The following is a 15,364-nucleotide window of genomic DNA, read 5'->3' on the forward strand; positions in this document are numbered from 1 at the left end:
TTATTCACGATCACAACGGCCATAGAATCGTCTCAAGTTCACTTGAAAAGACACTCGATGATGGCTGCGGTAGTGTATGCAACTGTAAACCTTTGGGGGTTCAGCCGAGTTGCACTAAATGGACAATTTAAACCACTAATAGTTTATCGTAATTATTGAAAAGTTGTACAAGTATTACATAAAGTAATACAGTAAATCATCGATCATTGTCAGTGCGTGTTCAGACGTCATTCCCACCACTGGGGAAAGGGAGGTGGTGCCCGTGGAACCAGTCAAGGGTTCAGTGGTGGGGATGACGTTCGAACACTCATCGCTGATTTACTATATTTGGTAGTTTATAGTAACGACAATATTCCTGATATTTATAATCTGTCACTGCTCTTTCTACAGGCGATTCGTTTATACATGTCTAACGATATTATTTATAACTTTTTCACTCAAATATTTTTCGACGATGACGATAATAACAATGAATTATTAGTCTCCATGTTGACCGCTCCCGATTTAAAATTCTCCGAGAAATTTTTAGTACTCCGTTCGTTCTCATGAATACGTCCATGTCCAATAATGCCCATTCGTTCCTTCTCCCTACCGCGGAAGTTGTAACGAGATGTCTGAAGAGTTTCCTACAAAAGCGAGCGTGTTCCATTAAATGAGGGTCCCAGGATGGGGCAGGAAAGAAAGAGCCCCCTGTCTCCCTGTTGACGCGTTGAAACGGTCGCGTTGAAAAACGTGGCGAACACACATCTCGCTAATCCAACGACGCGGCACGAACGGAAACTGAACGGTCGAACGGTGGAAACGATAGCTCGACGCACGCGATAGCTTCCGCGGAAATGAAAAAGTCGCGGAAAAATACGCGTAGCAGCGCGATCCATTGTAGCAAACGGCATAATGGATAGTGGTACACTTCAACAGGTTGCAAAATGCGCCACGGCCGCTATTTCCGACGGTTTTCATCACGGTGAGATACGAACTGCGCGGCGTGGTTTATTTAATACGGTTAGCATAGTCTTCGCTCGGTTCAGCGTTCGAAACTGCCGAGCTTTTGTTCCCGTAGCCGCGGTTCGCTTTGATCGCTTGTGTTATACGACCGATGAAACTTTATCTTCTTTTTTTTTTCCATCGAAACCGTTGAAAAGCGGTTCCCCCGACGAGTCGTAGGTAAATTTCCCACGATTGTACGAAAGGGAAGCCCGAACAACGAGGGTAGTAATTATTTTCAGTGTAAAAATGTGGATAATTAGAACGAACGCTCGGGTATGGTCGTATGAATTGTGGACGTTCATTCGGTTCAGAGGCGGTAGAATTCAAGCTGAATGATAAAATACGGTATTATTTACTTGATTCCTTTGTTATGGACTTCCTTGAGGTATCATGGGACTAGTTGACATTTTCAAGTTCGTACAAATATCGACCTTTGTTTTTTATTGTCGCGTCGTCAATCCAGAATAATTGAATTGTAGAAAGAAAATAGTAATGACTAGACTGCGGATTATATGAAATTATAGCATATACGACTATGTGATATATGATAAATGGTAAAGTTAACACGAGAACAATATATTTTCTGCGTCATTCTTGTCACAAGAAAATTCGTTTTTTGCCCGAAGTGGGGATAACGCGTGGACAATAATCGTATAGAACAAGCTAGAGAATAATCGAGAGGAGTCTAGAATATATGACTTACAGTCCTCCCTTGAGCGAAACATAAACGAACGATGTATCAGCAGAGTTATTTTCAAAATCCAACCAATTACGCGAAAAGTAACAGACAAACTACTACTGTAAATGACGCTTGAAACCGAATTTATTCTACAGGCAACTCTCAGTTCCCGAGATCCACCGTACTCCACACGCGTCCGAGTTCATTTCTCCCCTCACCCCTTTATCGATCCTCGTATTCGATAGAAACTAATTGCCGCTTCCGATAAATTCATTAGTAAACCAATTATATCTCGTGCGCCCCCTCACCCCCAGGAAATCCATCGGTACCCCATCCCCCATCCACCTTCGACGCATCGTTCGGTTACTTGTCCAATAATCGTTCGTTTCCTGTGGAATCTGGCCGAGTGAATTTTCATTTCCTCCCTCGACGACGCCCTCTAATCCCTTCGACGAAGGACAACCTGTGATAACGGTGCTAGCCTGAATTCAATCGAACGATTACGCCAACGAGTCTATATACCATCCTTGGATCGGATAAGTGATCTTTCAAAATTATTTTTCCACAGAAAAAAAATGTGGTTAAGGTTTCCTTTATCTAGTGGCTCGAGGACCGCCACTTTGTAAAATTCTCTTGATGAAGATCCAACTGTCTCTGACAAGGGAAGGCACTTGATGAACTTTGGTGAAACTTCGTACATTTGTTAAGCAGTTAAAAATAATACGTATTTTTTTTTATCGGCTGAGACGCGACTTTAAGGGGTGAAACCACCCCTCGAAGTTTCGACTCGAAAGTACTATCTCGAAAATCAGAGGAGATACATGAAAACTTCTAATGGATGAGGTTTGCAAGTTTTTTATGTAGAATAATATGGCGCTAACAAATTATCCAAAATATAATTTGTTTATAACAAACATATTTCGGATCGAAACTTCGAGGGGTGGTTTCATCCCTTCAAGTCGCGTCTCAGCCGATAGAAAAAAATACGTATCCCATATTTTTGACTGTTTAACAAATATACGAAGTTTATTGTTGTAAGTAACCTTCTGAAATCATTTCTCCAAAGAATAATACCATTGTCACACAGTTCATTCCTCCGCAACTCGCGGTTCATGTTCGTCGAGACTCGTCGTCGAAAACCGGCGTCAAAACACGGTTAAAGGTCAGCGGTCTAAGTACCCAGCAGCCAATGGAAGCGTAACAACACTGTCGACGCAGCCGGCACAAGGAACCCGCCGAAAATTGGGTTATCCACTTTCTGGTTACACGTTCCCGGCTGCTTGCTGGCTGGGCCAAGACGCGACAAGCTGCGCAGTTGCACGTGGTACACAGGACCGGCTCGCGGTTGCATCTCGAGTTAAGACCGACTTGTTAGAGAAGTTCTATCAAGTTGGATCACCCGCCACTGAGATTCCGTGGCCCAGCTGGTTGTGGCTACCTCCGTACGTGTCGCCGTATTTCCCTTTGCTCCCCGTAACTCTCGCGAAGGCGATAGCTGTCCCTTCCTCTCGAGACGGATGAGATTTGTGTGACGCCTAGTATCTATCCAGAAAATCAAGTGCGTAGCCCACTCGCGGGAGCTGATAGCTTCCGTATCTTCTAGTAGATCTACTAATAGTACACTCTCGTCGTTGGGTTAGGAGGGAGTCCTTCGTAAGGTCCATTAAGTTCCCAAAAAGACCCCCGAATCGGGGGTTTCGTTGTAGTCAGAGGCCGGATAAGGCAGAGTTTCCTGCAGCGCGAGGGATACCACGAGGTTGAAGTTAGTTCCAGGACTTTGCCGGTGGAGACCCGAACGGATGCGACTTCGCCAAGCTATTCGTAAAACCTGAGCGGAATTTGTCGAGGTACCCGGGGTTAGAGGAACGCGTCCCAGTTCTCGACGACTTCGTCGCCCCGGGTCCGCTCGAACGTTTATTTTTTTTTCACCCCCTTCTCCCTTTCACCTCCACCTCGTTCCTGGCTCTCTCGGAAGCTTTCCGCGTGGAAATTTCTCATTCCCGGAAGGCGTGCGACTCGGTCGATCGGAAAATCAGGCTTACGGGAACCTGAACTCCTCGCCGGATCCTGAAAAATCGAGGGTTAATTCATCACTATTATACATATATTGTTTATCATACTATGTATAAGCTACTGTAATAGTGGTTCAACTTAAGTGACAGTCCAAATTCGGGAAACCTTCCCTTATATGTGTATTATAAGGAAACAGATTTTCTGCAGTTAGTTTATAACAATTTTGAAAGTAGTTAGAGCTATGATAAGTACAGGATATTACAGAGAAGTCAAAGTCTTCTTTTTCTCATGATACCCTGTATTAACCAGTAGGGAACGTTACTGACATTAGTATTTAGAGAAGGAAATACAGTAGAATCGCGATAACTGCTCGCTGGATAAATAGAAATGCTCACACGCACTACTACAGAAGCACGCACCTCATTCTCTGTCGCCTTCTGTAGCTACTAATTGGTCGGATGACATCCTATTGCCTCTCGATAATTACCCGTTCCTAGAACAGCTCACCTCTAAATCCCCAAACGCAGGCAATTATCGCGAGTCTACAGTAAATAAAGAAACTCTTATTCATTCGTTCTGAAGTGATTCAACCAACTCCCAGCGGATACGAAACCGTTAAAATTCGAAGGATCAACCTCCTTCCGACGACCTGACCGACATTTCCATCGTCCAAAGGGAGAATATTCTCGTATATCTCAGAGGTCGTCAGGCGGAGCTCAATGGCCCGTGTACGCCGCAGATACCGCTAATTCCGTTGTCGAAGATATAAATTTCTTGGCGTGGCGCGGGAGCAGAATGCATAATCGTCGAAGCAGCCATTGGCACACACGAACGATTCGGTCGGAGACAAATGGTTCTGCCTCCCGAACACCCCCTATGCCGAAAGTCTCCACGGACGATTTGTCAGGGCCAGTCCCCGTTGTGTTCCGTGCACTCGATATCGGACCCTCGAGTGGAAACGAAAGACCGCCCGGGTTCGATTCCTGGCACACGTCCGTCGCTACTAATTAAAAAGGTCCCGTATTGTCGGGTACGCGCATTGTTCGGGCCGGATCCAGAAGGGAGAAAAGGGGTAACGGAATTCCTGCAGGCCAACGGTGTGAAAGCAGCTTTGTTCTTGGCACGCTTGATCCCGCGTCTGATGGATTTAGAACGGAAAAGCGGCCAGATCGAAACCTATCGAACCCAACACCGTTTCTTCGAACACGAATTCTTGGGCGGAAAGAGCTTGGAACCAGGGGATCGTGTTAATGCTTGACTTGTAGGGGTTAATTAGTAAGCTGTTTGAAACTGAAGATTAATCGCCGGGAATCTATTGAGAAACTCTTCATTTCTGGCAGTGAATTGTAATCGTGGAATCAATGACAGTCAGGGAAATTGTAATAGACACTTCTTTTTAATTTTTATTTAAAGTTGTGTTATACACGGTTGTCCAGAGAATGGTTTTACATTATCTAGGTAGGATTGCTTTTAGATTACGTACCAAACTAAAATGGGCTGTTGATCTTGTTTCAAATTACACTGCGATATCAATTTTACGCAACAATTGTGTATCTGTATTTAACACCAGAACTACCAGCGTTGAATGTATAATAAACTAAATTGCATAATATATTAATATTTATACTATATAATACGGTTAAGCATAATATAATATAATATAAAATATATGATAAATTAAAGGTAGTCATGAATATCGATGAACACTTTTATGAATTCAGTAATTTTAAAATAACAATTCTGAATTCCATCATTTTAAAGGGCTCGGTAGTTCTAGTGTTAAATAATCCAGCCTCTTTGCAATGTACGCGCTTTCCCACATTTGAGTAACGTGGCAGTCGAAGTGTTAAGCCACGATGGAATCACCGATTCAGGTGAGGAATAACTTCTCGAGAGGGGAAGATAATTTAACCGTAGGAAAATTATGTTCACCGCGGAACGTGGAAACAGAGGTGGAAGAACAAGAGGGCGAAAGTGGCCTTCGGTGGGTTCGAAGGAACGCGATGTCAAGTAATCTAATTAACGGAACAATTCGAGCTGTTCTCTCGTCGGGAAAATGAATGATATTTCGCTTTATTCCTCATCTCAACGAAGAACTCGGGGGGGGGGGTCGAACATTTAAAAACAACAAGCACGGAATAAAGCAAACCGCGTAATCGTTTTGCATCGAGGCGAGAGTGGCGGCGTACAATGAACAGCGAAGAGGAAATGGACGAGGCAGGGTGCAGGGGACGCTGTGCAAGCGCGGGAAATAATCTGAAATTTATGAACTGTGGAATAAACGGGGGCGGTAGTATCTGTTCTTTCTAGCGACGTAATAAAATTCAGCGACATGCACGGAAACGGGATACGTCACTAACGAACAGCCATCTCGTCGATAAAAAAAAAAAAAAAAAAAAAAAATAAAAAGGCCCAGTCCAGCCGGAATTTAAATCGTGGCCGACCGATCGATTTATCCGTCACCCACCCCCCACCCCTGCGCATACGTTATCGTCGAAATAAACAACTCGATCGATGAATATTCAAATAAAAATACTCGCGCCTCTCTAATAACGTCCATTAACCGGTTCTGTCGAGATTGTCGAGTGTACCAGTGTGCCACATAAATCGGAATAAAACAATTACTCATGAAATACCGATGGAACAGTGATCTCTGCTCTCGTGAAACATTCGGAATCTGTAATATTTATGCACTGTACGTATATTGTAGTTCAATGAAACTTCAATTCTATTTTCATTCTGGCGAGAGATTCTCATCAAGAACCGCAGTCCAGTGATCTTTATTCTCTCAATACAGACACTCTCATCTGATGCAATTCAAAGACCCCAATCACCATTGATCTTCAACTGAAGAATGAAAAACAATCCATTGCAACGATATACAAAATACAGTAAAGGTCCCATGAGAGTTTTAAAACTCGAGAACACTCAAAAACTTTCACGGTCCATCACGAATTTAACACTTCACAAATTTATTCCTTTAACAAAAGCAGCACGGCAATAAAGTATACGATTGGCAGGTTCCACGCCCCTTCCAATGGTGTAGCCGAAGTAGAAACTCTCACGAGGGACTTCCGATCGAACTCTCATGGAGTCTATACTGTACAGGAAAGTCAATATAATAATACATTCATCTCACAGATCATTCTCTTCTTAACTTACAGCAGATAATTTTCGATTTAACCCATTTTCACAGTCGATCCCCCGATTCAAACAATCTCTACCACCCTGTCGAACCCTTTTCACCCACAACGGGTTCCCCATCGCGGTTTTCGCTAATTTCACAGCTAATTAAGGTCTCTCCCCAGAACTCGATAGGATTACGAGCAGCAACGCGTGTTACCCTGCGACAGGCCGACCGTGTAAGGTGGTGGGGGGAACAGAAAATCATTCGAAAAGCGAATTTCATGCCTGCTCGAAGCCATGGACCAGACGTAGAAACCGCAGTCTGTGACGTTCCGTCCGGCAACACGACAAATTGAAAACGCTTCCAAAGTTTCGACGTTACCGACCGCTTGGCACCCTCTGACGACTCCCATTTGGGGAAAGGGGGTTACCTGTCTCGTGGGTGGGGAGGGAGCCAGAGACGTTCGGATCCAAGGTGTCGCGTCGGAACCGTATTAATGCGTGCGAGCACGTAAAAACGAAATTACACGGGGGCGCGGCGACGCTCATGAATTTTAATGCCCGCCTGTGATCCTGAATCGCAATGCCTGCTGGTGTACACCGGCGGCCTCCATTTGAATAACGTTTACGTCGTCGATTATACGTGTGTCTACGAGCCTTAATAGGTTTCGCGTGGCAGCGTCTCTCAAAGTGGAACACTCGGAGCGCCACGGCAAGAGAGAACGATAGGGATTCGGTTAGAAAATGGCACCCCAGTAGCGAGGATCACGTTCATCTCGTCGCCACACAGCGTTCGTTGTTTGGACGGGGCGTGTTTTCCAGGGAGTAGATCGAGGGATTCGGACGAGTGGAAAATTACGGGGCGAGGAAACGAGAATCCCTGGATCGGTCGATGGGCACACCTGTGTACAGCGAGGACGGTGTCGTTTCGAAGCGGAAAACAGTTGACTCGAGGTCGTAATTTTTCACGGGACAGACGGGGTCGACCAGTGTTTCGTTTCGTGAATATATTAATGCAGCTGGGTTGATCATATGTGGTGGCTCGATCGCGATGGCAGAATATTAATGTTATGGATGCGTTACCTGTGTTCGTTATTAACCGATTTTGAGGGTTGACGTTGAGAGTGGGGGAAGGTGGGAGGGATAATGTGATACTTGTTGAACTTCTTTGGAATTCTAGATGTGGTGATGAAAGTGTATGTATGGAGATCACTAATGACAGAATTAATACTTCTGCTCGGAAATTGCAAATTGCTCGGAAGATGAATCCTTTGAGGGATAAAGCAGGACCGAGGGACTGGAATCCATAAAATCCCATGCCATCGCAGAGACCAAGTACGATTAAAACTACGAGCATTTTAAATTGATCTACTGTTCGATCCCTTTTAACGAAGTAGCAAAATCCCTACCGAAGAGGATTATAGAAATAAGGAACGAAGTACAGTCTTATTAAATTAGAACTTGTCGGGCTCGTTTCATTCAATTAACACGTTGAGCGCCACGCGTATTTCTAAGACAATCCCGTTCAGGCCACGCGCGCCGCTTCGATTGAAGCGCTGGTATCGAAGTATTCGAAAGTACTGTAAATTATGTTATGACAAAAATGTAAGAAAAGATGATAGAGTGATGGCAAGGAGAAAGACCAAGCGTGTTGTAACATTTTGTAATACTTGTGAAGGAAAACCATTTTTATGTTTGCCATGTTACAATGAATCCCATTAATCCTGTAATGATACCAAATTAAGTAAATTTTAAATAAATTTTCTGTAATTCCGTAAAATAGTGTAAAATTTTATAGTTCTCATGTTACACGCTGTCAGCCACCGATGGGTGACGCGGCCTAAACGGAAAGTCTAATGTCAGCCACCGATGGCTGACATGGCGCTCAACGTGTTAACATCGAAGCTTAAAATTATATGAGTGGATATCAGAAGCATCTTGAATCTTTACTTCCTCCGTGCCACGTGAATCATTTTCTTGTTTAATTCTAGATTCTTTTATTGCTTGAAATCATATGTTATTATTTGCATCTAGGTGGGAAGAATTAAATATAGTAAATGGTATAATTTCCATATAAACGTACTTGTTCGCGTCTGAACCCAATAATTTTCAAGATTTCAAAGTTCCTCGATTTCCACTCAGTTGGCAGGATAAGTGCAACGAGAACGATCGTGTGGCGAAAATTCGAAATGCACCAGGAAGGTCTATCTAGGGCTGGGTTTCAGATACACCGAGCAACGGCTCCCCCGAGTGTTGCATTCATCGACTACAAATTCCCTGTCCACCGTAAATTCCGCTATCTCGTCAGAAGTGCGGCCAGCTAACGATCCCTATAACCGTTCGGCCTGATTCTCGATGGTGGTCGCATCCCCACTGCCAACGTGTATATATATATATATATATATATATATATATATATATATATTTCGAAAAAAAGAGAGTTCTCCAGTATCGTCGTATTTACGATTGGTGGCCACGGATCACGTCCAATTTACCGCTTCCCCTTCACCATATTAACGATGCAGATGGCTGCTGGAATACCGGGAGCTCGTCGTTCGTTAATTAATTTTCGTGCTGATCAAGCCCCGCTCGCATAATCGCGATATTGTTCGGAGCGGTGGGGGGCTTAATCATCGCTGTTGGATCGACGGTAAAATAACGTCGTTTTTCGATAATGCGATTCTCGTACATTCCGGTTCGATGTGTTTGATGATAATCTATGTTAATGGCCTCTATGACTTTTCAATATCGATCGCCGTACGCTCCAGGTCGTTCAGATAATATCTGGAACGCTTCGTATGGTGGTACGATACTGAGATACGTAACAAATGCATACGCACCTTAAGAGAGGAATACTCTGAGATAGGAATATTCTAAGAAAGGGCTACTTTAAGGGAGGACTATTTTAATAGAGGATTACTGTAATAGAGGACAACTCTAAGAGAGGATAACTCTAATAGGGGACTACTGTAACAAAGGATTATCCTAATAGAGGACTACTCTAAAAGACAAATATACAAACAGTTGAAATTCGATCAATTTATCTAATCAGTTTGCTCGTTACGTTTCAGGCCGGACACACGACTCCACCTACACCCTGTACAGGTTGGGCGAGAGGCTGTCCAGCGGGGCTAGATTATACGTGGAGACCGGAAGGACCGATGGCTTGGACGCCGACGGCGATTCCCCCAACAGCCTGCACTCGTTCGCTGGGCCTCCAGTGCCCCAAGGGGAGGGAACCAGTATCGCGAGAGCGTTTTTGGACGGCAATCACACCCTGATCAGCATCATGTCCCGTATCAACCCCAGCCCGGACTGGTTCGTGGGTCTCGATTCCTTCCAGCTCTGCGTCGAGGGGAACTGGGTGGACACGGTCACTGTCGAGGTAATTATGGCGAAACATCCCTTTGGAAAAGGGGACGGATTGGAGGGGTGTATGATCGATACCAACCGCCCGTAGCCGAGACCGACCCTTTAAAACTCTCCGGCGTTGTACATAGCAAAAACTCGTTCGTTCCACCTAGAATATCCCCACGAAGACCTTTTTGGCCGAGGAGAGTAGGACGGGGGTGAAAACATTTTTTTTTTTATCATCGAGAAACTGGGTGGATCTCTCCCTCGTTCATTAGAGTGGGACCGTAGTTTCGGCCGCGAAAGGGTTGAAAACAGAGGCGGGGTCGCGTTTGAAAACCGTCGATCGAGAAGGTATATAGGTCGCGTCCCATTTACGATATACGGACACTGCATCTGGAACGAAACGGTGGAACCTTACCCATCTCATTAAAAACCACTGGCCATTGAAATGCTCAGTGGATCGCCCGAGAGCAATCCACGGTTTCGTATTCTCTGGTTTTTACTCTCAGCTGGACCCACTGGACGGTGGAACGGATAACGGGTTCACATTCACGGCTGCCAACTGGCCGACCCAGCCACAAGGAATCGCCTACCGGATCACATCCAGATACCCGGCGCATCCAGCAGGAAGCTTCTATTATCCGAATCTGCCTCGACTGCCGCCGATAGCTACTCTCACCTTCACCAAGGTAGGAGACAATACACATACGCTTTCTCTACGAGCTCTATTAGGGTTCCTGCGAAACATTCATTTTGGATCTGCCATCATCGATGCAGATATTTAAATTGCATTTAGGAGTTTACTTTTTGAATGTAATATCCATACTTTCGGTCGGGGGATTTTTCCTGTGGATGATGCGTTTTGGGCAACTACCTCAAGCAATTCCATCATCATCCTCTGTTGAGTCTAATGACGTCCCTCTAGAAAATACCTCGTACAACTTTCATAAGGTACACTCGACAAATTCCACGTTCTTTCACCTACAGAATCAATCCTCTTTACCCCGTCATCCTCAGCTGAATCATCGTTCCTCTAACCCAGACACACTTCCCTTCTCTAGAGTTGTCCTTCACCGAAATCCCACACCACCCTCCCGATATCCACACCGAACATCCACCACGTCGAACAGACTTCCGGCAACAGAGAGGGTCGCCCTGGGTTCCGTCAATATTTATTCACTAGAATCGCGCCCTAGATGTCTCACCAACGTCGTCACCCCTCGCGTGAAATTAACACCGTTCCCTTCTTCCAGAATGTTTTTCCTTTTTCGTGACCTGGTCCCGCGGCATTCGAACGGAAAGCGACAGGGACGATAACGAAGTTCGAAAGGCCGGTGTTAAACTTGCTAATTATGTCTTTCCAAGCTTCAGTCACCCTTTCTATCTCAGCTTGCTCTGTCTCTGTTCCTCGTGGAACCTTCGTTTCACGGGACAAGTCGCTTTCGTCACCACGACAGCTCGCCATCCCTTGTTCCTCTCAATTCCCCCACCCCTTTCAACGTTCACCGCTTACCGTGTAATTATCAAACTTTCCACGGTAATCCGATAGACCTCTCGCCACCCCTGCCATTTTTCCACCCTCTCGTCCTGTTTCCGTACAACGTTTCACCGTAATCCTGACTCGGCTTCCCCCTTGACGACGCCTCGTCAGCTGTTTCGACCGAGGGGGTGTTGGGAAACATCTTGTGCCGCTCTTTGGACAGACGAAATCTAAAACATGTGTCCTTTCGTGGCTTCTGCTTCTTCCCTTCGGATATGCAAGATTCATGTGGAGATTTTTATATTCACGGGGAAATAGGTTTTTTTTTGCGGTGAGTAGATTCTTGACCAGTTTGAAATAGGACATTGAAATTATAATGGCGATAGTGACTCAGGTGTTCGTTCATATACTTCCCAAATTGCAATTATAGCGACTCGCATATTTGTCCACAGAACTCTGAAATAACAATTAGGTGTCGGAAGTTTTATGCAATTTCTATTTATATATTGTGCTTATCATAGCTTTGATCATCCTTTTATATTCAATTTTTTTTTTAATTTTGAAACGAAAGTCGCATCTTGGTAGATAATTTGGTAAAATAGAGATTTTATGCAATTTCTATCTAGGTATCCTCGTGATCATTACTTTGATCGTGCTTTTGTGATAAAATTGTCCTGATTTGGAAATACGATTATTAATTTGGTACGTAATCTGGTGAAGTAAATGTGACAGCCTTTCGTGAATAAATTTGTGTCATTGTATCTTATTCTATGCGGTTAAAATAATGCAAGTTGTCGATCTTTTCAAAGCATCGACAGCAATCGTCGCGATATCGTGACTGTGACGTTCGTCGTAAACCGTGGGAATGAATTGCGAGTATTTTCGTTAATTAACGATATTCACGCGGTCGGAATCGCTCGGGTATCAACGTTCCATCAGGAACTAAGTTGGCTTCATCGGATGTAAATTGGCTTTTGGATATTGAATAGGGATGCTCGATAACCGCGTCACATTTGGCCCCGACGAAAAGCAAAATCGGAATACCGTCGATATTCAATGAAATTCGCTTTGAACCCTTTCGATCGACTAACAAAAAATAACACAGTTTCCAGATTGCGTGGGCGGTTTGTTGCTGTATTTCCTATTTTTTCGTCTAGGGAACAATACTATTTGGCCAAAGGAGGACCCACTTACAATTTTAATATTACATTTTTTTGAGAAAATAAAAGCGTAAATATTAATTGCTTACAGTAAGAATATGGAGCCTACGAGCACTCATCGATGATTTACCGTACATACACTTTGAATTGCATACCTCCTCCTTTTCAAAGTTGATCAAAAAAAAAAAAAACGATCGAACTAGTTTCACCCTCATTAAATAGCGTTGCAGTTTCTCGAGAATCCCCTGTGTGTCACTGTCGAGTCGCGAGGCTGTTAAAGTCTAAGTTATTCACGGCTGATTAAGCTTCACACGCTGGACTAGTTTCTCGAGCAATCTATCGGAGTCGTCTCCCGTTTATCGAGGTTCGTGTGAATCCTCGAACCAATGAGCGTCGATTCCAGCACTCTTTTCCCTGCAATTCGTGTTACAACGACCAGGGAAAATGCTAACGTGTTCTCGGCTCCCCTATCGCGCGAGACAATAGCGAGAGAGACCGAGTGGAGCAAAAAGTAACGCGGGAACGCCTCCATTAAGCCTGCGACGTCTTAGGTACTCCATTAGGCTTGAAATTGGAACGTGAGAACGTAATGCTTCGCCTGGTATCGCGACTGGTTCCATTTCCCACTGCCCGCGATTCCTCGAATCGATAGCGTTTATGTCCTCGCACAGGTTGAAAAAGGCGCGGTCGATTGCGCGGGAGATACGCTCGAATGGATACAGATAACTCTTGGTTGGAAGCTTGCGGATGATCGTTTGAATCGGCGAGGCGGGAAGAAACGGAAGGAAGAAGTCTTAAGGAATGTCTAACGCGTTGACTTCCACAGTGAAAAATTCCGTACATGGTCAGACACAGATTATTTCGTTTTTTAACAGTAGAACTACCGTGCAAGTCAAAATGACTTGTCAATACACTCTCAGATCGTTTGTAACCTTTATTACGATACGACATTAAAAAAAATAGTTAATTTATAAATTTGTAAATTTTCAAAAGTTTGCCATATTTATCGATCGATCGAAAAAGATATGCGTTTATCGTTGGTAGTTCTAGTGTTAAGTCATAAGTCGTCGAAAATGTACAGAGTTCATCCGAAACTTATGTACAAGTTGACATGAAGCGATTCCTCACGATAAGGTAAGAAAAAAATGTGGAATAATATTTATTTATTTGAGGTTTCGTTTTCGTGAAAATCAAATTTGAAAATCTGTTGAATGCATTCATTTTCTACTTATTACCATGGCGAATACACGCGTTTCAGATTAATGTTCAAAATCAATTTTCTCGAAAACGAAGTTACAAATGAAATAATGTTATTGTATATTTTGAACATATTTTTTCTTGTAGAATAGACACCTCATGCCGAATTGTACGTAACTTTCGGAGGCAGCCTGTTTGCGTTTGGTTAATAGAGGCTGTTGATCTTGTTATAAATTATACTTCGATACTAATATTACCCAAAATGTTGTAACGATATGTAAATAATCCAGCCCTCTTTGCAATATACACTGACGAGCAAACTCGGCTTCCTCTAGGGGAAAAAGCAATGTAGGGGTAAGAGCCTCCTACTGGTTGCTAAACTTATTTCAAATACTGAAATAAATATTAAACCAAATGTTAATTTGGCATAAATTTCAGTAACTCCAAGACCAAGTCGTAGAAAGACTTTTACATCACTTTTTCCCCTCGGGGAAGTCGAGTTTACGAGTTAGTCAAGGTTACGTGTCACCCGTATTTTCATAAATTTAAACGAGAGAAGAATGTAGAACGAGTTGTTTAAGTTAGAGTTAGTCTACCTGAAAAATGACAGAATTAATTGAATATTGTTGCTGGATATACTGTACGTTTCTGTGCGTTTTGCAAACATTCAGGCTTCCAAGGACGCAGTGGGAAAACTCAAGTGATACGATTCCTTAAGAAACGACCGACATTACCGCTGAAATTACGACACTTTGGAACACGATGGGGTTGCTCGCGCGGTCACCAATAATAAAACGTGAGTGGTACGGCTTTGAAGTTTAACGAGAGGACGAAAACGCGTCGTAAAAGTGCAGACCCGCGAAAACCCCGAGACCCTTGAATCTGATAGGTACAAAACTTCCTTTGATCCTTCCGACAACGATTTACGCATTCGCGGAATATTTATCATCGTTATGATTTAATGGTTATTAATGGTTGACGGGGGGATTCCTTTATAGTGTACGGAGTCCTTGCTTTGTACAGCCCTTGTCTTGATTCCATCTTCAATTGTATTTCTAGGCCCTGACGAAATTTCACGCTTATTCCACGAATATTCGCAGAATGGTTTTAAATAATTTATAATATCTGAGTATTATGCGTCGCGCTAAGAGTTACCGTACTCAACGTTGAGTGTTACGTGTTGTACGAAGCGATAACTCCCCGATCTCATATTCCACACTTTCGAAACGTTCAATGAGCTCCGAAAGCGAGTGTAAATTCCAATGGTCTAGGGAGCCCATAAGGTGTCGCCAGTTATAAATTCTTACGTTTCCGTCGAAGTTTGAAATAGCGACGGTGAACGGAAAAAGAGTCGTCGCCCTCTTTCCC

The 15,364-nt window shown here is 43.7% G+C and overlaps 1 protein-coding gene across 1 annotated transcript in view; it reads left to right on the plus strand.

Moving 5' to 3' along the window:
- Window positions 1–894: 894 nt before the first annotated feature.
- Window positions 895–15,364, plus strand: part of LOC107189153 — a 45,296-nt gene continuing 30,826 nt past the window's right edge. Inside the window, exons 1-3 of the mRNA XM_015577628.1 lie at window positions 895–964; window positions 9,877–10,190; window positions 10,669–10,848. Of these exons, the coding sequence (XP_015433114.1) occupies window positions 895–964; window positions 9,877–10,190; window positions 10,669–10,848 (564 nt within the window). The remainder of the gene's footprint in view (window positions 965–9,876; window positions 10,191–10,668; window positions 10,849–15,364) is intronic.

The sequence above is a fragment of the Dufourea novaeangliae genome, unplaced genomic scaffold, assembly GCF_001272555.1.
Source record: "Dufourea novaeangliae isolate 0120121106 unplaced genomic scaffold, ASM127255v1 scaffold146, whole genome shotgun sequence".
Lineage (NCBI taxonomy): Eukaryota > Metazoa > Arthropoda > Insecta > Hymenoptera > Halictidae > Dufourea > Dufourea novaeangliae.